The sequence below is a fragment of the Haliaeetus leucocephalus genome, unplaced genomic scaffold (assembly GCF_000737465.1).
Source record: "Haliaeetus leucocephalus isolate CR32 unplaced genomic scaffold, Haliaeetus_leucocephalus-4.0 Scaffold295, whole genome shotgun sequence".
NCBI classification, from domain to species: Eukaryota; Metazoa; Chordata; class Aves; order Accipitriformes; family Accipitridae; genus Haliaeetus; species Haliaeetus leucocephalus.
The window spans coordinates 5325350-5353131 of record NW_010972731.1 but is presented as its reverse complement, the minus strand read 5'-3'; the positions used below and the strand labels follow the sequence as shown (position 1 = coordinate 5353131).

General features: G+C 41.2%; 1 protein-coding gene across 1 annotated transcript in view; it reads left to right on the top strand.

Moving 5' to 3' along the window:
• The window catches only part of CARD11 (caspase recruitment domain family, member 11), a 46732-nt gene extending 21447 nt beyond the window's left edge, over window positions 1-25285 (top strand). Inside the window, exons 2-24 of the mRNA XM_010570300.1 lie at window positions 762-974; window positions 1602-1739; window positions 2369-2694; window positions 3987-4166; window positions 6125-6277; window positions 6371-6496; window positions 6988-7185; window positions 7678-7857; window positions 8885-8939; window positions 10189-10304; window positions 11484-11587; window positions 14298-14350; window positions 15157-15289; window positions 15861-16062; window positions 16900-17026; window positions 18139-18379; window positions 18793-18889; window positions 19937-20032; window positions 20986-21118; window positions 21673-21852; window positions 23006-23130; window positions 23974-24089; window positions 24650-25285. Of these exons, the coding sequence (XP_010568602.1) occupies window positions 762-974; window positions 1602-1739; window positions 2369-2694; window positions 3987-4166; window positions 6125-6277; window positions 6371-6496; window positions 6988-7185; window positions 7678-7857; window positions 8885-8939; window positions 10189-10304; window positions 11484-11587; window positions 14298-14350; window positions 15157-15289; window positions 15861-16062; window positions 16900-17026; window positions 18139-18379; window positions 18793-18889; window positions 19937-20032; window positions 20986-21118; window positions 21673-21852; window positions 23006-23130; window positions 23974-24089; window positions 24650-24854 (3497 nt within the window). The 3' untranslated portion in view covers window positions 24855-25285. The remainder of the gene's footprint in view (window positions 1-761; window positions 975-1601; window positions 1740-2368; window positions 2695-3986; window positions 4167-6124; window positions 6278-6370; window positions 6497-6987; window positions 7186-7677; window positions 7858-8884; window positions 8940-10188; window positions 10305-11483; window positions 11588-14297; window positions 14351-15156; window positions 15290-15860; window positions 16063-16899; window positions 17027-18138; window positions 18380-18792; window positions 18890-19936; window positions 20033-20985; window positions 21119-21672; window positions 21853-23005; window positions 23131-23973; window positions 24090-24649) is intronic.
• The last annotated feature ends 2497 nt before the right edge of the window (window positions 25286-27782 follow it).

Sequence of the window (27782 nt, the reverse complement as noted above, 5' to 3'; positions counted from 1 at the left end):
AACCTTCTCTAATGAGGTGGTTACAAATTAGGAGTTGTCAGGAAATTGCTTAGCAAGCACTCAGAAATCATGTGATACATTTGCATGAGTCAAGAACATTTTCAGGCTTCAGTGATACAATGCTCATACTTATCCACTTACGCGGAGGAAGGCAAGGTCTGAACTCACAGGTACTTGCATTCATGCCCACACCTCAGTCAATCCACGTGCAGCTGCAGAAGGCAGACATATGTAACTGCTTGCTTATGAGTTACCTATTCTTGTGGTGCAGTCATTTACATGTGTTGGCTCATCACGTATATGCAGGAAAAAGTGCAGGTTCAAGTCAGTACAGCTGAGAGGAACAAAGGAGGTGAGAATGAAAGCCTTAGTTGCCTGCAGCAAGTATTTGTCTTTGCTCTGAGCTCTGCATGTTCATACCCTTTCTTGCATTGCACCGTGTCCTTTACCATTGCTTCTATTATGAAGAGGGATTCTCTGACTTGTAGAGACCTTCATAGAGTTAGCTGAGCTACAGATTCATCACTAGAGAGCAATATGCAATAGTTCATAGACTCAGGATAGCACTTCTCTGAACTGTCACTTTCCAGATGAGCTGTGGACAGGCTGCACTTCAGTTCAAACAGTTTCAATATAGGGCAAATTCAGCATTAGTCAGAAGCGATTCTAAGCTCATCCTATGTGACATGGAAGCACAAAAAAGTAACAGGATAGAAACTGTCCTGTTTGATGTTCATTTGCCAATTGTTTCCCTTGTTAAGGAGGAGAGCCGGAGATGGATGACTGCCTGGAGACACTGAAAGATGAGGAGGAAGCTTTGTGGGAGAACGTAGAATGCAACCGGCACATGCTGAGCCGGTACATCAATCCAGCCAAACTGACCCCGTACTTACGGCAGTGCAAAGTAATCGATGAGCAAGATGAGGATGAGGTGCTTAACTCACTTATGCTGCCCTCCAAAATTAACCGAGCAGGTAATTATTTTGTGAATGGCTACATCTGCATTGCTATCGGAACAGTATTATTTTGCTAAGTCTGGAGGGAGCCTGTATCAAATCACAGATTGTCAAATAGAAACCCTATATCTCACTTACAGGAGATTTAATGTAAAGGGGGGGATCTGCTGCTGCTGCTATTTTGATAACAATGACTCTTTCCAGTGCTGTGCAGACTGGAGCTCATGGGGTTCATATTCCCATCAAAGCCTTGGCAAATATTTCAGTTAACACAAGCAGCAGCCACTGCCATTCCAAGAGCAGGTTTTCAGCTGTCTTGCCGTGCTTTGTGATTTGTCACTGAAGGGTCTGCCATCCTAGTGTTTCAGTACTGCCTGGTGAAGGCTGCACTGAATAACGTGTCTTTTGAAATTTCTGTTCCAGAGACCAATTTGCCCGCACTCCTTCAGAATAACAATCAGCACAAACATAAAGAATACGTGGCGTTACTTTATGAGTTCAGCTGAACTCAGTTAATCAGACAGATTTTCCACAGCGCATTGCTGTGGCAGAGACGAACCTTAAGCAGATTTGACTTCAGGGATACGGTACTTGCTTACGCTGCTCATAGTGCTGATACGTCACCTCTCTTTTCTCTGTACTTAGGCCGACTGCTGGACATTCTCCACACCAAGGGCCAAAGGGGCTATGTAGTTTTCTTAGAGAGCCTAGAGTTTTACTACCCTGAACTCTACAAACTGGTGACAGGGAAAGAACCTACTCGGAGATTTTCCACTATTGTTGGTGAGTAGAATCAATCCCAAAGGAGCCTGTTGAAAAAAGGACTACCTTGAAGACTGGGTTTGATTTTTCAGGCAAGAAATGGAAATAAAAGCTAATCTTGTAGTAGCATTCTGTGGTTTTTCAGTCCCCTTCAATGCAAATGTGCTAGCAACAGGTAATGTATAAAGAAAACAAACATCCCAGTTGTCTGAATGAAGCTGAAGAGCTTCAAATTGAATGATAGGCATTACAAGAAATCTCAGGTTAAGAAACATTGGAACAGTGGACTAAATTACACTGATGACCTACACATGTGCAGAAAATTTGAAGCATTCAGATCAATTGTACAGATTCATTTTTAAAAGTTCGTGTTATTTCCACAGGCCTGTCAGCTGAGCTGAAACAAGACAAGTGTAAAGGCTTCATATTCTATCCAGACAAGCTGTATGCATGTATATTTTGATTCTGGTAATAGTGTGTTGTGTAATATTTGTACTGTTGCCAGTCAGATGTACAAATATGTATGTATTTGTGCATATTCTGCACCTCTGTACACATTCTGGGACATCTGTTTCATACTCAGTTCTGCTGATCCTACTTAGTATAAAGTTACTTTATCAGAAGTTGATAAGCTGTTCAAACATTTTCAGTGGAGGAGGGACATGAAGGCCTTACCCATTTCCTAATGAATGAGATCATTAAGCTTCAGCAGCAAGTAAAGACAAAAGATGTGCAGCGCTGTGAACTCTTGGCTAAGTCTCGCCAGTTGGAGGATGAGCGAAAGCAGCTAAAATTGAACAAGATAGAGCTGCTGACCTTCCAGGAAAGATACAACAAGATGAAGGAGGAAAGGAACAACTACAATGATGAGCTGGTCAAGGTGAAAGATGAGAACTACAATCTGGCCATGAGATATGCCCAGCTGAGTGACGAGAAGAGCATGGCTGTGATAAGAAGCCGAGACCTCCAGTTAGAGGTGAGATAAATGCTCTGTGCGGCTTTAATCAGGAGCAGCAATGGAGAATGCCAGTGGCATCAGCAAAATGAAACCTTCTCTGATGGTAGAAAGGTGTAGAGCTCTCATTTGCTTTGCTTATCCAGATGATTAGAAGCATCACTGTACAGAAATGCCAACTGCAGTGATGTGTATTAATGACAGATGATTTACATACTTGTAATGGATTAACGGAACATAACATACTTAAAAACAAAATTTTAAAAACATGACTGTTTGCTAAAAACATAATTTTAGCTTTTCAGGCTCAGTAATATCTTGGGGCAGTTATCCAGCTTTGCACTACAGCTGCTGGTGGTTTATTCAGAAAGTCTCACATAGAGCATTGGAACAGCTTGAGGCCATTTAGGAGATAAGAGAAATGCTTCAAGTGCCATAAAATTCATGCTTGTGTGTATGTCACAGATGAGATGGAGTAAACAACTAGCCATAGTGGATCTGGATACTGGAGTTTATTTTTGAACCAATGCTACTAGACATTTTGCCCCACTTTGTTTTTTCACACGTTTGCTCTCTCCCCGACCTGGCGCTGCCTTCTCTTGGGCTCGACATCCCTTCCCTGCAGGGAGACTGTTCCTGGGTGGGATGGTTGGGCAGAAAGTCGTGTCGGTTTGTGCTGTGCAGCTGCCCGCAGTCACCAGTCACAGATGTTACTGGTCAAGGCCCCTGGGCATCCTCTGGCCTTTATCCCCGTGCATCTCTCTGATCTGCAGGATATTCCCCCATTTTCAAATCTTTCCTCCATCAACGATCATCACCACCTTCTTCCCAGGCCCCCTTCTGCCTGTAACTACTTTTTCTGTTGGGACACCCTCTTTCCTATCCAGAACTCAAAGCCTCTGCTTTTCCCAATTCAAATAGTCTACATGCAAAAGCACAATGTGTGGTCAGTCTCCTAAGTGTTAGTTCTGTTTCGTATCTCTTTATTTATTGGAGGACTGAGCATGTGCCACTTTTTTTTAGTCCAGATGTTACCAAAATTTACAACCAGCCCATACCAGTTGTAGCTAGCAAATAGCAGGCTTCTGCTTGAGAGTTCAACAGTTCAGTTGTGGACATTGAACAGACAAGCACATACACCCAATTATCTGCTGCTTGTTAGCATTCACAGTTTAAGCTATTTTTTCCACCTATGACCGTACATTTTCACCTGGAAGTGAGAGTGTTTTCAGAGCAGTAAATATCTGAGCTAGGAATGATTTCTTTCCTTTCCTTTCCTCTTTTTCCTCTTCACTGCTCCCTGGCCACTCTAGATTGACCAGCTGAAGCATCGCTTGAACAAGGTGGAAGAGGAGTGCAAGCTGGAGAGGAACCAGTCTTTGAAGCTGAAAAATGATATTGAAAACCGACCCAAAAAGGAACAGGTTCTAGAGCTGGAGCGGGAAAATGAGATGATGAAGACTAAAATCCAGGAGTTACAGTCCATCATTCAGGTATAAAAGCAGATTGCTACATTTAAAATTCCAGCCACTTCAGCTTACCCCTCCTGCTTCTCCAGATGATGGATTCTCAGCAGGCTTCGACCACTCCTTGCCTCCAGGCACCCCCACACTCTCCTCCCATAGTCTCTCACATACCCCACATCTCCTCACAGCCTGCCTTGGTGGCTTCAGGATCTAAGTGTCTGGAGGAGGCTGTGAGAGTGGGACAGAGAAGCAGCAGGTGGTGACAGCTCCCGTGTGTTCTCAGTAAGGGACAGGGAGTTGGCTATATAACAAGGAAACTGGTAACTATGGACAAAAGGAGGTGGCATGGTCTCTGCTACCACTCCTCACCTCAAACTCAACACATACTCCTGTTATCATGCTAGGAAGTGTTGGGTGAAACCTCTACCTGCAAAGCGTGCAGAGTTTGGAAGAACAGAAGGTTGATTTTACAGCTCCCAGCTGTCTGTAATACTCCTTGTACAAACACATGCATGAGGAGGAGTTCTACCAAAAAAAAATTGTCATCCAATAAATCAAGCTGTACGTGAGAGACTGGCTCTTTCAAGGTGCAGAGTGCAGCTGTTTAATTGCTGAGCATTCAACTCCGTGTTTTAGCCCTGCTGTGGTTCTTTGTACCAGTCTGTCACTACAAAGCTGTGTTAAATAGCTGGCCCAGAAATTTCTGACAGTGGCTCTGTGTACCCAGTTTTAGGCTATTGTCATATCTGTGCCAAAAGGACTTAATGAAGCAGAGGGTAATAAAGGTTTCAGTACTTGAGTGGTCACTAGTTACCAGAATGCCCTGCAGAATGCTGTTGTAACTTGCACAGGGGTCTTAACTAACCTTTGTTTGGGCAGATAGGGAAAAAGGATGATATGTAGCAAATTTAGCACTATGTTACTCTGTGAAGAGCTTAGCCAAATATTAGGATGTATGTGTGAGAGTGCTTAGCACTTTGCTGGAAAAGGCTTGTGGCATTTTAAAATTACACTTAAAAAGTTATCAATAGAATGCATTTCAGAAATGGCTGCAGCCTCTAGCAGTGCCTAATGATTTTTAGTTCTAGTACAAATCCAATTCAAAGGTTGAAAAAGGGTGTAGTATAGAAGGTTCTGGGAGTTCTGGTCCAGGTAGAATCTCTTATATTAATTGCAATGGTCTTACAGCACCTAAAGAAACAGAGAAATAATCATGGAATAGCTAAAAATAGGATTGAAATTTTTCCTAACTGAAAGGATAAATACACAAAAGGCAGTTTGTTTTAGAAATACTTAGGTATACTTAAAAATATTAGGTAACCAAATATGTCACTGAAATCTCCAACTTAGTCTAGGTATTTTAAAAATAAATATGCATATTACTTGCTTGCATTTTGTGCCTTTTTCATCTTCCATTTATGGTTAATTTTGGATGGCTATTTATTTGTTGGAAGCTGCACTGGTAATCTTGTTAATTTTAAATCTGAAAGAAAAAATATTGCTGGACACTATAGAAAGTGAAGCAGTGGTACCAGCTACCCCAGGCATGTTTAATATTCTCTGAGCATAGCCCTGTAAAGCCTATGCATGCTTTAAAAATTCCCCTGAATGTTTTCTTAGGCCCTGCTCTTTGGCAAAGGGTGATTTTTGTGCTCAGTGAGAGCTGATTAATAGAGAAGAGTTTTGAATGCAGGGCTTGGAGTGAAGAATTGTCACTGCATCCAAAATGGATCAAATTATAGCCAGTACAATAAAACAGTAAAACAGTTCCTTCATCAGACTATTCTGACAGCAAGACAGCCTTTATTCATCTTTTCTGACACTATTTTAAAATATGAACAAACGTCCACCTCTTCTCCTGCTTTCCCATTGCAATACTGTGTTCATTTTCTATTCCTCTTGTTTGTTACTGTCTCTGTTACTTTTCTCCCTGCAATACTGTTTTCTCTTTCCCTGGTCTGCCTCTTAAAAATGTCTTTCCTCAGGCTGACAAGAGGAGTTTGCCAGATTCAGACAAAGCCATTTTGGATATTCTAGAACATGACCGTAAGGAGGCACTAGAAGATCGTCATGAGTTGGTCAACAAGATTTTTAATCTCCAAGAGGAGATTCGTCATGTGGAGGACTTGAGAGACAAGGTGAGAAATGGAAGGATGGAAAGATGGATTATCTCAGGCTAGTGCCCAAAAGACCTCTGAGAGCAGTGGTGGTTAACAGTGTGTCATTTCCAGTATCTTGAAGAGAAAGAAGATTTGGAGTTAAAGTGTTCAACACTAGGAAAAGACTGTGAGATGTACAAGCACCGCATGAACACTGTGATGATACAGCTAGAAGAGGTGGAAAAGGAGCGAGACCAGGTATCTAACAGTTAAAGTGGGGAAAATCAGTAGCAAAAGCTTGTATCTTGTATGTGTCACTTTGGGGAATTGTGGGTAATTGGACCCAAAATACCATTAAAAAATAAACAGTTACAAGAAATTGCTACTTGTTGGAATTTGCATTACAGTAATTAAACATGGGATAATATTGGGTTGTTTCCACAGCGTAGCATCTGGCAGGCAGGGCTAAGATCTTAACAGCAGCTACTGCAGGCTTATATTAGTGTCAAGTCATCCGGTTTGCACTCTGGAGCATTTTGCCACCAACCAAGAGGGAGCTGGAAATGAACCATCCTCATCATCATAATTTTTAATGGTACTACTGTGCCATATCCTGGTCCTAACTGCTGTGTTAATTGGTGAATGGTTATGAGTTCTGAAGTCCCTGTTCCAAACACCTTACAAACAAACCCAGCAGGAGAATGTGGCTGGTGCCCAGGTGCAAAAGAGGTTTCTTCTCTCCACTGCAGGCATTCCGCTCGCGCGATGAGGCTCAGACACAGTATTCACATTGTCTGATTGAAAAAGATAAATACAGGAAGCAGATTCGAGAGCTGGAGGAGAGAAATGATGAACTCCGAATTGAGGTGGTTCGGAAAGAAGCTTGCATTGTTAACCTAGAATGCAAACTCCGACGGCTCTCTAGGGACAATAACTTTCACGACCAGGTAGGCTGAGGAAGACAGACATGAGTTCTTATTTTAAGACTTGCTTTTAAAAACATTTTGGTGTGGAAGGGAGAGGGGACTTTTTTAATTCCCTCCGTGAATTAACTGAAAAAAATAACCTCCTTCTACTAAATGTTGGTGTTGTGAGTTCTTCACTACAGTGGGGTTCAAGTTGTCTGTGTCATGCACATAGCTTCTCAAAGGCTGGCATTCCACAACTTGATTTTAAATGGAAGGGGAAAGAAACGCAGAAAGACAACTAATGTCTACACTGGGGTAGAAACTACAAATACTTTTGAGGAACGTGTCCCAGTGAGCAGAAATCCCCACAAATGTTAATCTAAATTACTGATTTGGGTCTGGAGCCACATTCTACGTGAGCTTCTGAAGCACTGGAGTCACAGAAAGTTCAATCAGATTACTCTAAAGGGCAGTCATGAGGAGTTGTACCAAACTGGTCTCAGAAATAAAGTGTTTCCTTCTGATCTTTAGAGTTTGCCACGGAATCTTCCCATTACCATTATTTCCCAGACCTTTGGGACTCCTAGCCCAAAAGCCAATGGTCAGGAAGCAGATGACTCCTCCACTTCTGAAGAGTCTCCAGAAGACAACAAATTCTTCTTGCCTGATCAAGCTCGACTCAAGAGAAGAGTGAATCTAAAGGGAATCCAGGTGTGTCTTAATACGAAGCTGGAATGACATAGTGCAGGGGCTGTTAGAACTAAGAGACATAATACACGTTGCGGTCATGCCTCTGAAAGTGCTGTGCTGTAAAAATAAGAATAGATATGATAGTGAGCTGTCAGTTTTTGCCCTGTGGTGATTTGCATCTTAAGGAGCAGATATAATCAGGCTTCACAGACCATCTTCTGCCCCTTCTCCCCATTTTGTGTATTATCCTTGCTTCTGCTGTTCATTCACATTCTTGGAGCATTGTCAATAAATTGATTCTTTGCCTCCTTAACAGTAGTGAAAAAAAAAAAAAGACATAATGCCCAAAGTCCAGCACACAAGTAACTGAAGGTGGAAAACGAAGCACTGGTGGAAAGGCTCACATCAGCTGCAAGGAGTAATAGAAAGAAATGGACATAATCTAGAGCAAAATTAACCACCTAATTTAGAATTAAATTATGGCAATTTCCTCTCACTTAAGAGTAAAGGGTAGCATGAGTTAGGTCCCTGAGTAGCTGCATTCATACAGCTATTATCTGATGCTATATGCATGAATTGTAAAAAAATATACAATCTAATATTCGAGGGTTTGAGCTTCTCTTTCCTTTCATCTGCATTTGAATTCTCCCTGCCCTTCATAACCTTTCTGAGCTCTGACTGTCATTATTACTTATTGCAATAGAGCTGCATTTTTTACATTGCACACTCCAAAAGGATGGCTGTTGTAATAACGGCTGCCTGAAACCAGTCCCAAGGCACCCACTTCACCTTTTGTCTCTTTGTTCCCTCAGTAGAATCTGGAAATTGCAATGCATTTGGGCCAATCTTTTAAAAGTAGTTAGGTAGCTAACTCTCATTCACTGCAGTGGCATTTAGATACCTAAATATCTTCTAAATTTTGGGTCCTGTTGTTTACAGGAGGGCAAATATATTGCAGCATAACAGTGAAAAAGGAGTGAAAATATCTGGTTTACTGTGTGTGGCAAATGTTCTGGATTTGTGCTGATTTTTGTCCTCTTTCTTTTAGATAAATCCAAGAGCTAAATCCCCTGTCAGCATGAACAAAACATCAGAATTTCAAGGTCAGAAAGAGCACCCATGTCCTTATTCCTTTTCTGTTGGTTTGTCTCATTCACTTGATCTCTTTAAGTTATTTTAACAGATATGCCAACTAGGGAAATTCTTAACTAAGTTCAAGTCAGTAAAATAGTTTCCCTCATAGTTAACAATGTCATAATTTAAAGTAGTCAAGTGTTCTACCTGAATGTCCTCTCCATCCAAAGATACCTCCACAGACACACAATATTGCATCCCATAGCTTACCTAAATTTTCTGCTTACTCAATTTTCCGTTTAGTTTACAGAAATTTTTAAGTCATCGGTGTAACACGTGTAGTAAAAATCATTATACTATTCTCTTTTTGCTGTTGGAAAAAGCCTTCAAGCTGAAAAGACCCTAATCTAGTGATTGTCTAATGAGTTCCTTTGACCTTCAGCAAAAGGGAATTAATTTTAAATCTAAAGCATTGGCAAGGTTTTGGGAGAGGGGGGTTGACCCACCCATCAGACAGCTGCCAAGTTACCAAACTCGTTGCTGTGTACTCATGTTTGAACTACTCCTAATTCCTCTTATTTATGTAACACTGTTCTTGAACCAAACGCCATCTTAGGCAGCACTTCCTTTATTTGTTATGTGCGGCAGCGTGCTCACTGTTGTACAAAATATGATGGGAAACATGTTTCCTGCTGCAAGATATTGCGTATTAAACAGTATGTTTGGTATCAGGTAATGTGCAACATTAGCGCAAATTAGAGGTGCTGAGGAAGGGAAGGAGTCCACAAAGACATTCACACTGTGCTACCTGAGACTGCTGAGGTATCTCAAGCTTCTTGGTCCCCGTTGTAAATTGTTTGTTGTAACAAAAGTGTAATTCAGTGAGCCAACCTTATTGCAGACAACCAGATTCAGACGATGAACTTAAAACATAAATTAATAAAAACAATCCTTCTTTAATTTGTCAAACAGTATTCATAGATCTAATAAAAACATACAGGACAGAGTTGAAAGAAAAAGTTGCCGAGAGGCTGTCCAGAGTGGCGTGCATTTCTGTACTTTGTCGGGAAGCTGACGGGGAAGGAAAAAGAGCCCGAGCTGCAGGGCGCAGAACGCATTCTGGAGCCTCTGTCCGGTCCAGGGTGGGGGAAACAAAAGAAGCTGAAATGGAAAGATAACCTAAGTGTTGTTGCAAATCTGTGAAAGACTCTGTATTGGAAGTGATCTGACATAATTTCCTCTGGTGTCTGTATTTTTCTCTGTCACCTGTGAGTGCAGCAGTCAGAGCACAGGATGAAGATGGGGCTGATGCCAGCAATGGCCGCACAGACACAAGTTCCTCTAATTCTGTTTCCATCAGTAACTCCATCAGCAGCTGCGAAGTCAGCAAGATTGTAAGGAGCCTTCAGATGCCTCTTGCCTGTCTATGACCATCTCTGCTAACGTGGTTCAGAGCTTTCACAACCCAGTGTTAGCACTTCGCCAGCATCCCAGCTGTGATCGCATTCAAGGCCCTTGTCAGAAGCTCCCTTAATCCTTTTACCAGCTTTTTGTTAGAACCATGTTATTAGCCTTTTCCAATTGGTTTATGTTTATTTAAAGATATTTCAAATGTATTTATGACCTCTTGCTGTCTCCTTATGCCATTTCACATTTACTCTTAGAAGGAAGAGATTTTCTTTAAAAGCTGCTTTGTAATTTATTTAAGAAAATTTTCAGGGTTTTTTTGAGTTCTCTAATGTTTTTCCTATCTATACATAATAGTGAGTGAGAAAAGGGGTGCAGATCACAGTTGGAAATTTCTGCACACCGTAGCCAAACCATTTCTTCCCTGCTTGCTGTATCCCCATAATCTCCCAAGGTAGATATTCCATTATACATATGTGAGCACTGACACAGCAGGACAAGCAGACAGAGAGAGTGCTCTTGCAGAGTGTTAATAACAAAGAACAAAACATCTTTCTAGAACACCATGAAAAATGCTGCCCCCAGGAAATTAAAATTATACCCAAGAATAGCCAGGAAAGAACTCCCTGCCACTCGTAATAAGCTTAGCTGGGTTAGGAATATTCTTTGGAATATCTGTTGGATATTTAGATGACTTATACTGTCTTCCCTCTAGCACAATTCAGAGTTTAGTTTCCAGTGTACTAGATTAATAATTTAATGTATGGAGTTGTGTATTTTTCTTCCTCATTACTACTATTTATGTATATAAGTATACATACATTCAGCTTTTCATCCTCTTCCACCTATATGTCAGCTGTGCAACACAGAAGCCACACATCAAGGGTAAAGTTAAAATTGTTTGGTAAATCAGCCAGTCATGTGGTCACAGAAAGAGGTACTGTGCTAACACACAAGCTGTGCATATTGCTAAAATACTGGAATACATTAATACGAATACTCCTGTGTGTAGCATTCTGCTCATCTAGAATCAATTTTTCTTAGCGTTGTGTGTGCTTCACAGTGCAGAGTACCACTGGCAAGCTAGCAGGCTAATGCTTCTGTAAGTTAGAAATGATAGCACATTTAAGACAGATAACCTTTCTGTCACTTTTGTTTTTTAAAAGCAAACCCTGAGAAATCGCAATGACAGTATCATGTCTACCACTCCTGAACCTCCAGGAAATGATTCCATAGTCCGGCGTTGCAAAGAGGATGCCCCTCACTGCAGGTAGGTAGCCACGCTGGTGAAATATGCCGGGAAGCTGTTGTCACAAGGAGGAGGTAAAAAGGGCCGTAGATGTCCTTGTGTCTGTCTCTAGTTGGAGAGGTTCTATTAGGCAGCAGGACTAACTTGCTGAACTTCTCCAGGCTGCAGTCCTTCACCCCTCGTTTGAGTCTCCGATAGTTCAGGTGGGATGAATGACATGGTGATACTACTGCAGCACTGACTTTTTTAATGTCCATAACAAGAAACTACTGAAATGACCGGGCACCAATGCTACTGGAGAATGTGCTCTACCTTTGGAGACTGATCGGGCTTCACTTTTTGCTTCTCAGCTCCGCGCTGCCTGTGTCTGTGTCCCTGTCCTTTCCCCTTCTCTCAAAGCCCTTCCTTCTCCTCTGTAAGCTGCCAAAATAGAGCAGAGCTGCTTGAATGTCTGTGAGGAATGGCGGGGAGAAGTGGAGGAAGGAGGCAGTTTTTGTCGGGTTCGGAACTCTATCTCAGCATAGCAATGGGGGCAGAAAGATGCATCGCCCTCCGCTCCATCTTCTGCTGCAGCTTCCACTTCTGTCGGGTCACGGCCCCATGAGCGAAATCGGATCAGCTGGGGAATGGGAAATTAGTGGCAGGAAGGAGAGAGACCTTGTCGGCCTCACGGTCCCCTAAATGGCACTGACCCCTTTTAGAAAAGGTTTATAGCAATGCAATACTCGGACAGTACTGTTTTGGTGCTGGTGTCAATAGTATCAGTGTTTGTATCAGAAATATCAGAAGATAGAAGTATACTCCCTAAGGATCTCAAGCAGAAGAAGAAAAAAACAAAGCCCAAGCAAACAAGTTTAGAAGAAAGCAATATATGTGGAGTGTGGAGATCTTTATTAGATCTATTTTTTAGATCTAATCTTTATGAGAACTTTATATTTTTAATGCTTTTCAAAACAAACTCATCTCTGGCAGACTGCCACTTTTGCCTCTCTTTCTCTGTGTAAAGCTTTGCAAGACAGCTTTCCATTGAGGGCATCCTCAGCTAGTTCTCCCACATAATTTTCTAGGCTGCTGAGGATTTAGGCAGAGTTTATTCTAGTCTCCCTTAGCTTCTCCTATATTGTCCTCCAAGCCCCCTTTTAAAGTGTGTTGTGTTAATTCAAGATGGAGAAAAGGGGTTGTTTTATTAATGATTTGAATATTTCGTGTTTCAGGTGCTTAACTTGAAAAGCCTTTAGCATGCATGAGTATTTAAATATTTGCAGTATATTACAGAATGCAGTAAAGATTACATGGATATTATTCGTCTTGTGGACTTATTTCGCTACAGCTCTGACTATACCCTATTCCATATATTAAGGCATTGGAAGACGGAGCTGTACTGAAATCTGAAAATTTTCCTCATGTTAGATACTCTTTCCCACTGGCATGTGGAAGGAAAAGGAACTGTGGAGCAAGGTCTGAATGTGGCCTTACTTTGTTGAGCTAATAATCACTAAAGTCAAGTATTTCATGTGCATGCCCAAAAGTCCACTGTCGTTTATAACTTTATAATTAGCCTGCTAAGGTTTTTTTAACTTGTTGGTGAACATAATCCAAAATAATTGCTATTTGCATGCCAAGTTGCAGGTTTCACAGTTCATCTGATCTTGATTTGTGTGGAAAAAAAGTGAGATCATAATTTAACATAGGAAAAGGTATATTATTTCCCTGCTTATGCATGGTATAAAAATAGCTGATTCTCCCCAGACTGGCTGCAAAAATTCACCCTTCACCTGAAGCCAAATATGAGGAATATCAGCTCCACAGGAGACCTACAAATCATTCTGAATGGGAAAAACAACAAGCTGTTATTTAAACAGCTTTGCAACCAAAGGACAAGCTTTAATGAAGTCCTTCTAGTGAAGCAGACAGATCACTCACTTGGCTGGATATTCCCAATATCCCTTTAAGAACAAAATTTTGGTGAATTTTAACTGTTTGTTTTTAAAGCCAACCCATCTAGTCACCCTTAACAGGAAAGTTTGTGTCAGTGGGAGCTGGACTGGGACCAGAGCTGTGGCATAAGAGTGTTTGTGGAAAAGCTTGGTACACCTTGCCATTCTGTTACTGTAGGTATCTGAGTAACCATGCGAGGTACCATTAAGCTGTTATAAAATGCTTCAAGTACCTTAAATCAAGCAGGTAAATTACTCCTTTAGTGCTGCACCTCAGTCACTTCCCTTGCATTCACTCTGTCCATCAGTGAGCTTCTGACATTTTTGATCTATCATGGAAAAAAAAACCATGCTGCAATATATATATAGTAGACATTATGCAACCATTTATCTCAGTGCTGAAGCAGGTGTGGTGCAAGTCATGCATATGAGACCATCTGTCAGCAGCTTCCCTTTGTCTTCAGCAAAATCTTCATTCCCTCACCGCTGTTAGCAATTCTTCCTTCTGAACCATCTTGCTGCTTCACAGGCTTCCCATGTCGGCTGACACATATTGTCTTCCTGCCATCTTCCTACACCTTCCCTGGGCCCACAAGTATGTTACTTGCTTATTTTTTTGCAGCTGTGCCATTGTGTGATGCAACACCTCCAACATCATTCTTTTTCACAGAAAGTGTTCCTCCTTCAGAACTTAATGAAATCTGCTGAAGTTGGAATGCTGCTGCAAACTGGAAAGTGAACAGCTTTCTCTCTCTCTCTCTCTTCATTCTCATGCTTTGTTGTTTTAATTTCAGCCTGGTTGAAGAGGACAATGACAGCTTTGGATATGATGCTTTGGAGCTAGATGGTAAGCAAGAGGGTATAATGTATACAGTTTAACTCTGAGATCTATGTGATTAAGTCACCAGCTACAGATATTGTCAAATAATCAACTCCTGGTCTAAATAAGATGAGACATATAGTCTGAGCAAAAATCAAGTCAGTTCACTGTAACAAGAAAACAAAGGGTCAAACAGTGGTGAGAATAAGAAAGCAGTTATTCCTGAAGAACTAAGTGGGAGAAGGATTAGACTGAATGAATAGATGGAGGGTGCTTGGCTGAGGTTTGCAGGTTGATAGGAAGACCTCCAGCCTTAAAATGAGGAAAGCATCAAACTGAGAGGGGAAACAGTAAAGAAGACAGAGCCAGACTCTTCTCAGTGCTACCCAATGAAAGGAGCAGAGCAATGGGCACAAACTAAAGAACAAGCAATTCCATTTAAACAGAAAAAAAAAAGCTTTCTTACTGTGAGGGTGGTGAAACACTGGAACAGGGTGGTCCAGAGAGGTTCACTAGTCTCCATCCTTGGAGATACTCAAAACCCAACTGGACAAGTCCTGAGCCATCTCCTCTAGCTGACCATGCTTTGAGCAGGGGGGTTGACTAGACAGTCTCCAGAGGTCCCTTCCAACTTGCTGTTCTGTGAGAGTGATCAGGCAGGTCTGGTAAGCACGAATGGCATTCCTTGCCATGGGCTGTGGACATGAATCATGCCTCTGCATCAGGAATGTCCTCCTTCAGCTTTGGCTGAGATGAATCCGACATTCATTTTCCCCTTTTCCCTCTTTGTCACTCTATCTGGGACTCATTTTCATTCTTGTTACTCTTTTCAGATGACAGTCATGACAGGCAGTCACATGGAGCTCCTTCAGTGCACTCTTCCTCTTCTTCTCATCAGTCAGAAGGCCTGGATGCCTATGAGCTTGAGCATGTCAACTCCATATTTAGAAAGTTCTCTCTGGAAAGGTATTTGGGATGCCAGTTTACCTACCTTAAACAGAGACTGAAGGGAAAGGCTGCTATGGTAGAAATCCTCCATTTAACTATTAGTTGCTGAAGATATAATGGCAGGAATATGATGTCACAAGTTGTTATTTGACACATATATCTCATGATACTGTGCTAAGTCTTTACTTCTTTATGTCGGCAGCAGTATAACATGTTATTTTGGAACCCTTTCACATCCTGTAAACCAATGAAGGTCATCCTAAAATTTCAAAAACTTCAAGGCAGACAAAATGTTCTAGAGGCCTAAATTTATCCTTGTGATCTTGTTATCTTGCTGCCACAGGTTGCTAGGTGAGGTAGTTATACATCTGAGTTATTCAGTCATGTCAGAGCACTTGAAGCTATCCAGATGCTCTTCTCCAGAACTTACGCAGTAATGAGAAGGATTTCTTTTAGAGCTCTTAGATCCTAGTGCTTGATAACACTAAAAGTTTATTTATATGTCTCTCATTTATCATGCATGCATTTAAGTCCGGAGCAGTAGCTAAAAGCTGAGATAACTAACTGTTACTTCCTTTCATGAACACAGACCTTTTCGTCCCTCTGTCACATCTGTTGGTCGCATCAGAAACTCCTGCCATACTATCCAGCGCGTAACACTGAATGGAGACAGTCTCAATTCAGAAATCACTCTGGTTGGGGGTAATGATAAAGGGAGCTTCATTAGCTCTGTCAAGACAGGATCACTTGCAGAGAAAGCAGGCCTTCGGGAGGGACACCAAATCCTACTGGTGAGCATAAAATCATCAACAAACAGTATTGGGTGTCTGTCCACCTACATGCATGCACACTCACCACAATACTTTCCTTTGTTTCTTCTTTCATCTTGTATTAATGACAAAGCATATGACTCATGCAGAAGAAATTCTGCTGTTCGCTAAGAAAATACGGGAGAATAGTATTTACAGGCATACACACACTCATTTGTGCTTTACAGTAGCTCTATATGGAAGAGATTAGAGCAACTGATGCTTTATTTAATACTGTATTGTATAGTGCAGCCCCTTTGAAAAGACTAGAACGGGATTTGCTCTCAACTTCCTAGTACTTTCCTGCCTGAAAGGCAGTTCATGCTACTTTAGCATGATGACTCCTGAACCATTCTTTAGCGTGGCCTGTCTTGGGACTGGACATGTTATGAACAGAAATGGATACAGCTGCAGTATGAATGCGAAGAGGGGCTGCATGGCTGTCCCTGGCATCACATAATCAGGAGTTCAACAGTGCTTCTGCTAAATTGCTCTTTGCTTATTTTTCTCTCCATTGCCAATGTTCCCAAACCATTTTCCTATTAAAATGCCTCCAAGGGGAAAAAACCACCACAACTTATATTCCTGCACTACTTACTACTGGGATGCCTGGGATTGTCAAAGAGCTGCAGTTCTGTTGACAGCTAGCATTCCTAATTTGAGAGAAAAGAAATTAAATAATTAGAATGTAATCTGCATCCTGATAGCAAAGTATCTGCATTGTTTAATCAGAAAAAGATTATGCCGCTTAAAAAAGATGGTATAATTGACTTAGAGATTGAACCTGCACTGGAGAGTTAATATTTCTTTCATATCTAGTTGGAGGGCTGCATCAAAGGGGAAAATCAGAGTGTTCCCTTGGATACTTGCACAAAGGAAGAAGTTCACTGGACAATTCAGAGGTGTAGTGGTCCAGTAACACTCCAGTATAAATCAAATCATGAAGGTAAGACCAAAAGTATTTCTCATCTCAAATCATCCCAGGTCTATTATACTAACTTGTCTGGATGAGAATGACAGAACTGGAATATCCTTTGTATTGGTATAAATCTGAAGCATGCCCACTGGTGCTAATTATAGCTACTCTGTGTAAGTGCTCCAGGTTTTAGCTTTGTGACTGAGAACAAAAAAAGCTCATATCCTTGTCGCTACAGGACTCTAAAGAATTTACATGGTGGGCCAATAATGACATGCCACAAAACACATTCAAGCTTATTTTTATGTACAGTTTTCTGTAATACAATGTGGTGAGCTGAATCATCTTTATCCAGCTGAAGTCAATTTAGCATTTACCTGATGGAGTTGCCCTGTTTATTACCTTTGTGGCTTTATCTTATCTTTAACAGCTGGAGTTCATGTGTGGTGAACAGAATTTGATTTTAGTGTTCACAGCCTGTAATGATAATTTCAGGTTATGGATCAAAAATTACATTCCAAAATCCATTTTTTACTGGTGTATATAAATTTGTGGGTTTGGTTTTTTTTTTAATGCCGGTTAGAGAATTTCAGCTGCATAGATCACACAGGAAGTGATGTCTTTGATTTTCTTTGATGTTTTCAAAGGTAGGAAAGACTATTGCAATTTTTTCTGAGCACCACTTACCTGCAGATATAGCATGTTGTAGATTGTGGGATTGCCAATTAGAGCTAATAATAAAGGGAATAGCTTTTCATTGAAATTGGTGGCAGAACTCAAGCTGTACTTACAGGATAGAGCTATGGCTGTGTCTGCATCTTTGCTGACAAGTTCTCTGTTTCACAGGTCATGTGTGGAGTACTGAAAATGGAGTTACCTAAAAGTATAAGAATATTCTTACAGATTCTGATACCAGCAGCGTGAGCTGTTTCTGAATCAATGCCCCATTAGTGTCTTTAAGGCGCAGGCCCGTTAACCTTGTTGTAACTAGTGTAACGAGCACTCTGGAAGTATAAACCCTCTCTCGGAGGGGGCCTCAGAAGTTTGTGCTGTGTGCTTTTCCCAGAGGATGCCCGGGAATGCAGGAATACTGAGCTTTGACCGGTAGTGATCACGCTTCACCCCTTCCTTCGCTGCTGCAGGTTACCGCAAACTGCTGTCGGAACTGGAAGAAGGGCTGATCACGTCGGGGGACTCTTTTCATATCCGCTTGAACCTGAACATCTCCAGCCAGCTGGACTGCTGTTCCCTGTCAGTGAAATGTGATGAGATTGTTCATATTCTCGACACCATGTACCAGGGGAGGTGCGAGTGGCTGTGTGCCAGAGTTGATCCGTTCACCGACAGGGACCTGGAAATGGGGACCATTCCCAGCTACAGCAGGTGAGTGTAGTGCTGAGTGGCCACAGCTGAGAGCGGTGGTTCTGTAAACAGGGAAATTCATAGCTGCTGTAAGGAAAGAGGTATATGTCTTAATTTTTGAGATAAGGGCTGGTGATGTTAAACTGTAATATGAGCTATAAAGCTTTAAAAAGGAGACTCCAGATGTTACCTGAAAGAATAATGTGGGTTTCTCAAAAAGTATCATAGGAAAATATGCCATGGAGATTCTTTAATCCTTAACTGCGCTGCAGTCCTGCTCATTATTTTGTTCCTGCATTTACTGTGTGGTTCAGTCGGTCCTCACTGCTATTTCTATTTAATCTTTTCTGTAGGCACAGACCCATTGCAATCCAGCTTTCTTCACAGTGGTTTCAAAGATATCTTGATCTATGTGATTCCTTCCTTCCTTTCAGAGCCCAGCAACTTCTTTTGGTGAAGCTGCAGCGGTTGATGCACAGAGGAAGCAGAGATGAGACAGAAGGCTCATATAATACCCTTCGGGCACTCCGGGTAAGTGTCTACAAACAAGGTCACTGCTACTTGTTGTTCATTGTTGATTCTACAGAAAGTCCTGTTTACACTCTATGTGGGTTTTGATTGTGTGAGGCAATGGGCACCTTATGTTTGCTTTAAATAATAGTGTCCCTGGCAATGGCCTTAGCTCTGGCACACTATTAACCCTTCCAGCTATGAGGCAGTACACTTTAAAAGTCTAATATATGTTCTGTGTCTTAGTTAATCCTTTTCATTCTTCTCTGCCTGTAAGCCTCTACTGGATCTTCATATCCACGTGAGGAAGAAGCTGTGTCCTTGGACTTAATAATGAGAATTATTTCTCTCCTACTGTGAGCAAGCATCTAATCCACAGAACTATCATTGTCCCATATTAGAAAGACCTGTCTCTTCCAACCTACATGCTATGCAGAGAAGTGGGATTGTCAGGTCTTCACACACAACAGCCCTGCCGATTTCTCCTTTCCCTCAGTGAAAGTAATTTGCTTTTTCTTTCTTTAGACCCAAGAATTCCATCTTTACATAATTAAAAACTAAATTCCTGATATATTAGTTACTGTAAGTTATTTTTAGAGCTTGGGAGACATATATGCTTCTAACATTTGCAGAGATACAGTAGCCAGGGCTTGTATTTGATTTCAATCAAGGTTAAGTGTCACACATTCCTTCTGTACTTCAGTCCCCACTGATCAAAGGGACAGAGATCACTGGCAGAGATGCTAATGAAAGCAAAAGTTTTGCATGCTATTTCTTGGTGCAGAAATTACCTCTTTCATAAGCTGTGGAGAGCAATCTCCTGTGAAGAAAGGAACGTGGAAGAGCAGTAACAGAAGCGGTGTTTCTCAGCGTAGGCCATGCTATGTCTACAGTTTCCTTAGAGCATTGTATTTGGGATAGATATCAATCAATTACTATCCCTTTTATTGGAAATATAAAATACCTGCTTTTGCTTGTTCTGTTTCTCGAATGCTGCGATTTAAAAAAAAAAAAAAGAAAGAAAGAAAGAGGGAGGGAAAGAAAAATTCCTGTGTTATTTTTTACTAGAATACATTGCAGCCAGAGGAGCCTGCCCCACAGAACGACCCAAAAGCCAGCCCTCGCCTATCCAGAGCAAGCTTTCTTTTGGGCCAAATATTACAGGTAATAAAGTTCAAATCCTCAATGAAATGTCTGAAATAGTGGGTCTGAACGGCAGATATTCTCAGGTTATCCTAATCTCCCCAGAAACCCCACCTCAGGTATCGAGTTTCTATCAGGATTTATTCCTATCAAAAAGAGATTTAATATATGAAAAAGATTAATGGGTTGTGTTTTCTAACTGCTCTTGTGATGTGATGTGGGGTGTTTATTTTTAAGTGCATGCCTTCCATTACTGACGTAGCTTGATGAATCAAACATGCCTGCCATCGTGCTGAAATGTGTTTTCCTTGAACCATAAGGACAAATCCAGTGGGCTAGACCAAATCCCCAAGTCTCCGTGAGATAAGGTTCCATCAGAAAATAGTCCTCTAATTGTAGGTCAGTGACTCTGTGCAAGACAGAGATTGTGTGGGTGAAAAATAAAGTCTTGTGAAGGAAGATGGTTGTGAAGGTTAGCAAATACACAGGAGGACGAATTAATATTTGGATAAAGGAATAGTTGGGTGGATGAGGAATGAAAGCATGAAGCCTATTTCTTACTGTAAAAATGTGCCATTTGGGAGGTTTTAAGACTCTCTGGTACAGCAGAGAAAAGGCAGAGGTTTGGGTATAACCTGTGATACATATGTGCAAATACTCAGAGTGCATATGTTACTCTGCTGTGGACACATCAGTGCTTGTACTGGTGAAAGCAGGAAGCTCTGCGAAGAAAAAAACATGCCGCTTAAGAGCAGAGAACAAAATAAGAAATCCCAAAGGGGATTAACAAAAGCTGTGAATCAGATCTATGATATTTAAAGAGCCTTAGAATTCAGTCAGCAGATCCACGGAGTCTTGTCTTTGATAGACATAGGTAATTCAGATCTCGTAGATAACAAGTCTGGGCTGACCAATACGTGGGAGAATAAAGAATGTGAGAAATGAGGGTCAAATCTCTTTGTTCACCTTTTCAGTTTGTCAGTAGGTCTGAAAACAAATATAAGCGTATGAATAGCAATGAGCGCGTCCGTATCGTCACTGGCTGCCCCTCTGGTCTGGCACGGACCTCATCTGAAGCAAAGAAGCCATTGCCTGATAAACTGGAAGGTATGGATATAAAATAGTAGTGGCTTTTACACATGTGGCACTGATATAAAGACCTAGATAAAGGTCTACATAACAGCATGGCTGTGAAAAATGTCATAGGTCTTTCCTATTAGTAGCACCTGTGGTCCGCTCTGTGCAAAAATTTGGCAGCATCGGTGACCAAAACTGATTTTGCTAAAAGTGCTCGAGGCACTAAGCCTTCGTGAGCAGGTTTAGGACACTGAAACTTCCTGTTTGGTTGGCAGTTCTTCCTAGGTGGTTTCTTGCTCTTTGTCCAAAAACATTTAACTCAAAGTAAGTCAAGCTAATAAGCAGAAAGATTCTCCAAGCAAGTGTCCTGTGAAACTATGAAATAATCTCTTGAAAGCAAAAGGCACTTTAGTATTAGGTTGGACATCATACTACGGCATATATAGTAAAGACAACCCTGACAAAAGAGAAGGGAGGACCAGTATGACTAACCATGTCATTTCTGGTTCATGTGTTTCTCCTTCTTTTTCTCCAAATACTGATGGAGAGGAAACCAGAGGACAAATGTCTTGTTCTTTATTCAGATTTGGATTCCGAAAGTGAAATCAATAAGAGGCTCAGTCTGATCCCTTATAGCTTGGTGAGACCCATCCACTGTGAGCGCAGGCGCCCTGTACTTTTCACTCCCACCATGCTTGCCAAGACCTTGGTACAGAAGCTTCTCAACTCTGGAGGTGCCCTGGAATTCAACATATGCAAGCCAGGTAATGGGATAAGAGAGGACCATGACTGTTAACCCTCAATGTTGGAAAGATGAACATATATATGCGTGCACACGTAGGGGCATACACATGCGATAGTTGCTTGCAGTACTTCAAGTCATATCAGAGTGATGCGTAGCTATAAATCCTGCTTTTTGAGAATATCTGGGATATTTGAATGTTTTTGAGACAGCTAGTGCACATGGTTATGAGATTCTGTGTCTATGAATATTATCCATGTGTATGCTGTGTGGTTGCTAGGATGCCCCTGAGAGACTGAAATGCTGTGAGTGCTCTTTCTGTTTGCATACTGTTTGCATACTGCATATCTAGGCAATGTGAGATTTTGATTAATTTGTTTCTAGTATTTGCTATTATGAGGAATATCTTCCCTAGAGCAACGTTAGGTTTCTATCTCATCCAAGGCTGTGAAGATTGTGCATTTGATCTACTCGAAAGACTGATTTTCTTCCATGCTAAGTATTTACTATTAAAGCAATATGCAGTACTGTGATTGCTGTAGGGCAGGATTGTATACAACACAGCATTAAACATAGCTGACGTTTCATTTTTACGCTAATATTGAATACCCACCGCATATTATGCAGTCTTACAGTTATCCAGACAGAGAAACTGAAAAGTTAAGTATTATAATAAATATCCCCTGTCTTGCAACATAAAACAAAAGCTTTGATGTAGAGCTGCAATTCACAAGGGGGCCAGTATCACACATTGCAACCTAAGCCAAATTTTTTGAAACTTTAAACACAAATGTTGGAACACTAAATCCTTGTTTTAGGAGCCTATACTGAACAGACCTTATTTTTTTAGCACTTCTCAGCATCCTCCAGCCCTGAAATGTTACTAGTAACATTAGGTGCTGGAATTGTATTTACTGTTTTAATTTAATGCCTTCATAGTATGGTAGTAATTGCCCAAGGACTCATTGGTGCAGGATATAGCTGAGATGCTCAGCTGTGATCAGATTAGGTTTTAATTGAATTCAATGGAAGAAATGAGGCAGCTGTTAAGACAATTCATTGCTCGTCTTCTTTCTCTGAACCATCCTTACATCCTATGCGAAGTACTATGGATAGTTTTCTAGGTGTGCTGCTGTTGTAATCTTGATTTTGTCCTCATCCACATCTCTTTCCAGATATTGTAACAAAGGAAGAGTTCTTAAGGAAGCAAAGAACAGAGACTATCATCTTCAGCAGAGAAAAGAATCTGAACACATATGAATGTATTGTACCTGCCAATATTGAGGCTGTCACTGCTAAGGTGCTTAGAGTACTCTGTATCCCTTCGATAGACTGTCTGTGAATTTGTCTGCAATGTGTGTTTCTTCCTGAATAAGAGACTGACCAATTTACAGTTGCATGTTCTCTTTCTTGCCCACTTTCAATCTCAGATTTGTATTTATTCCCCCAAATGGCTTTTATTTGTGCTCTTGCTTTTCCTTTTCTTTTTCATCCTCAGCCATATCCTTTTATATTCTTGCTCCTTCCCTGTGATGACCCACATTGATGCAACAAAACATTCTTTCATTTTCTATGCTCCATCCCTTATTCAGTTCCTTTTCATATCATAAGTATATATGAATTGTGCGAGAGAGTAAGAGATACAAGGACCTAGACAAAAGAAAGGATAGCCTGAAACACAGACGTGGGGGTGTACAGTACAAAGATAACAATGTCAAAGACAGAGATCTTATATCAAGTAGAGTAGATTTGATGCACAGCATGGAAAAAAGGAGAATTAAAGTGATGTTCTTTTCTCTCACAAGTAGTTGCAGTAGATGTTCTCTCTGAACAAAGAGCAAGTATGTGTGTTTGTGTGTATATGTAAAACCAGTATTTTATCATACTCTTCATCTTTAGCTCAAACCATTTCTATTTTGAACCTTTTCAGAAAGCTATTAAGCTCAGCTGTTATTTGTCTGACTAGTTTTAAACCAGTAGGAGGAGTTTGGACTTTAAATGTATATTTGATTAAAAGGTTTTAAATCCGTACAGTGGTAAATGGAGAGCTTTTCAGCTGACCCCATAGGGTGTGGATACCTTTATCTTGAGATTCCACAGCAGTGAATGTTCCTTTGTGACACTGTTATGACTTTGTTTTTAGAACAAGCATTGTCTCCTGGAAGCTGGAATAAGCTGCACAAAGGATTTAATCAAAGCCAAGATATATCCTATTGTTCTCTTTATCAGAGTCTCAGAGAAAAACATCAAGAGGTTCAGGTAACATATCAAACCTTTTGCATATTTGATATTCCGTCTTATTCAGTGAATAATTTTCAAGTCTAATAATGTTCTCACTGAGAGAAATAAAGAACCTTTTCTCTCTTCATCTGGTGCTTCTATGTGCACTATTTTCTCCCGTGACTCCTCCCTGAAATCTTACAACCAGAGAAAGTAGGAATTCCCCAAATCTAGCACTCTTTCACTGTCACTGATAGCAATGAGCATTGTGAGAGGATGAGGCTGAAGAATCTGTGGTTTTCTCCATGCTCAGCACTCCCACAGCATTTCTTAAGGTAATGCTAGCTGGAAGAGGAAAGGTCATAAACACTTGCACTCTCCCTACATTCGATCCTTTTAAATTGTTTCCCCATAGCAAATACTTTTCCTTGGGGGCAGCATGGAGGTAAGGGGAGGATAGATGTGGAGTAGCTGTATTCTCCACTGCTTTTATTGCTTGTATATAGTCAGTAGAAAATAAATTCTTGATGGGACAGCTGGGACTACAGGATTAACTTAAAATGTAAGACATTTATTTTTGTTCTGTTCATTCGATACAGGAAATTATTGCCAAAGCCAGAGACTGAAGATGAGTTTTTACGTATGTGCCGTCTGAAGGAAAAAGAACTGGAAGCACTGCCATGTCTTTATGCCTCTGTAGAGGCAGATGCATGGAGCAGTATTGAAGATCTTATCCGAACAATAAAAGACAGGATTGGAGAAGAGCAGCGTAAAACCATCTGGATAGATGAAGATCAGCTATAAAAAACAATACGTAAAGTGGAGCTCTTTGGTGACAGAAGGACATATCCAGGTGGAGCAGGGGCTCGCAGAATTCTCTGATTAGGTGCCCAGTGCTCACTCCTGTTTCACCCTTGCTGGCTGGGGACTTTCTGCTGGCAGAATGCATGTATGGAATGGAACTGGAGCTGCGTTGAATAGCCAATGTCTCAGATGCTGGCGATCCAAGATGTGGGTCAGACCACAGCCACCACCACAACTTCTGACCCACCAGCATCTCTTAAGGGACAGCAGCTGTTCAACATGTGAGAAGGACAAAGATCTTGATAGGGAGCTTGGGGTAATTTATTATGTTAAAAATATGGATCTCATTTGGCTCATTGAAAACTTCTGATGAGACCAGATAAGTGGAATCTAAGAGGAGTAAAGCATCAGGATTGGGCTAAAGGATATGGGATTGAGATGTGCCCCCCACAACCCCTGAGGTGAGATTCTGAACATACCCAGTGAAGGAAGCTCAAGGCTGGTTGGTAGCAACAGCAACACTACCGCTGATGGCCATAGCAGCTCGGTAGCCCTGTTTCTCCATAACCATTTTAATCAGAAGAAAATAGCTATTATTCCTGGCATTAAAATGACAATTTTCCCTTCCTTTTTAAGCCCCAGTTTTATTTAACAGTTTTGCAGGTTTCCTTTGTAGTCCTGGCACTTACAGGAAAATAGACTCCACTGTCCCAGTGGCACATCAGATCTTTCCAGATCTGTCAATGTTTCATTTAGTTTATCCCTGCCTCTGCATTGTATTCATTTGTACATCTCTCGATTTTTAACATTTTTTACTTGTGGAAAATACTATGGTGCCTTCTCCAGACAACAGGTTTCTCTGTTTCTCCACTGAAATCTGTATTTCTCTACAACATCATTGCCTGCCAACATGCCTGCTCTCAACAGGAGGGACTGTTCTGAGAAGAAGAAAAGGAGAATTTCATAAGCCAGTAATCGCTGTGAGCCACTCAGTCCTTGACCTCTCTGCCGTGATTGACAGCAAGGAGACCAGCAAGCACCACACTGTGCTGTGGCCAAGTAGGATAATATTTTCAAAAGTGTGTACATGACTTAGAAGAACACATCCCATTTTCAAAAACACTTAACTCCTCAGAGAGTTTAAGTTCCACTGATAATGAGTGGGACTTAGACTCCTAAATCTCTTCAGCCTTTTAAAATTTTTCCTCTTTACATTAGACACTGTATTGGGACTGCCAAATTGATTCAATAAAACTGACCAGATACTAATGACTTGCACAATTGCTGATCTGAAATGCAATAAAAATTGACCTACAGATGAAGAGTTGTACATCCCATTATTCTTGGATCCTTCATTCCCTGACATATCCCTCCCTTTTAAGATGCTTTTAATAACAGATTTACCTTTGCTTCTGTGTTCATCCCAAGTTCCTCATCTTGGTGCTTCAGGCTGGCGTGCAGCAGCTGGCAATAAAAAGACAAACAGAATCGAAGCAAAACATCTGGCCTGGTTGCTCTCACTAGATTAACTGCTACGTTGTCTTTGCAGTGAGCTTCTGATGTTGTGGGTGTCTCTCAGGTAGATTGGGTCAGTTCACATCGGCTTGTGCGATTGTGCTTTTCTGCTCTTCCCTTTTATGCACATAATTTTTTAACTAATGGTATCTTCTAGAAGTCATTTATGTCACTTTATATCTAATTTCTGCTGCTGTGTTTCTCAAATTATTAATGTTTGAAAGACTGTTCATAGCTAGCATTTCTCAGAGAGTAGCTCTTTACCTGCCCAATGCCATATGTTTGGACTGTGCAAGCAGGGGGATACTACTATTTTGCAATCTCTTTACAAAGTGCGGGCTGCATACACAATTTGCAGCTCCCTCCAGGGCAAAGAATAACAACCAATTGGCATATATATAGAACAAATTGGATGATTCTTCAGAGATCCTCTGTAGCTCAAGCAGAAATAAGAAAGCATGAGTTGGAAAAGCTAAGCCTTCCAGGAGCATTTTGCATTCATTCCTACTGTCCTGATAACGCAACCTTCTGTAACAGCTACCTGTGGTTTGTTACTGCCCCTCTTGTGACGGTTTCTGAGTCCACAGCTGAGCAATGGGAGGGATTGTAAGAACATTTCTCAGCTGCTTCAGCAAAAAGTTCAGCCAGGTCAGTGTCAGATCCCTTCAGAAGCAACCAGCTGACTGCTCACCAGACAGAACTCACAGAACGTCCACGTCCTACTGGCGGTGCCGCGGGGATCGGTGACATCTGGTGCAATGGCTAGAACAGATGGCTGGTGGGGCGGAGGGGATGAAGTATCTCAGGCTGCCGTGGGTGTTTCTGCAGTGATCTTCTCTCACCGCAGCTTTATTTCTGAGCCCTCTTTACAGGGACAACAGCTGTGGATGTGATTTATCTCACTTAACTTTAGACGTGGGAAAGATATATGCCAAAGTCTAAAGGAGATTCCTCTTACAATGAATGGAGATACACCTCCAAAGAGCTATTTGTCTAACTTACTGTAGATGGCTATCTAAGGATGAGATGAATTGCCCTCTGAACTGTCTGGGGTTTTTTTCATGGGCTATGGAAAGAAACTAGAGAATTAGCCTGGCCTTTAGCATTTAGCTTTTTGATCTGTAGTTTAGGACAGCTAAACCACCTTATGGGAAGAGTGGAACAAGAGACTGAGGCAGAGAACAACAAGAGATCTAATTATTTCCATGAAACAAAAGAGGAGTGTATACATGGAAGAGACTTTTCGTCTTGGTGTCCAAGTATATCTCCTGCAAATTCCCAGCTCTGCAGATACTATAAGGCATTGTGGTTGTCTACTCATGTGATGCAAAGCAACCAGACTCTGTTAAGTGAAGTTCACTGACAGAGCTCTGTGCTGTATCCTGCGTAACCCTCATGTCTCTTTGACTCAGT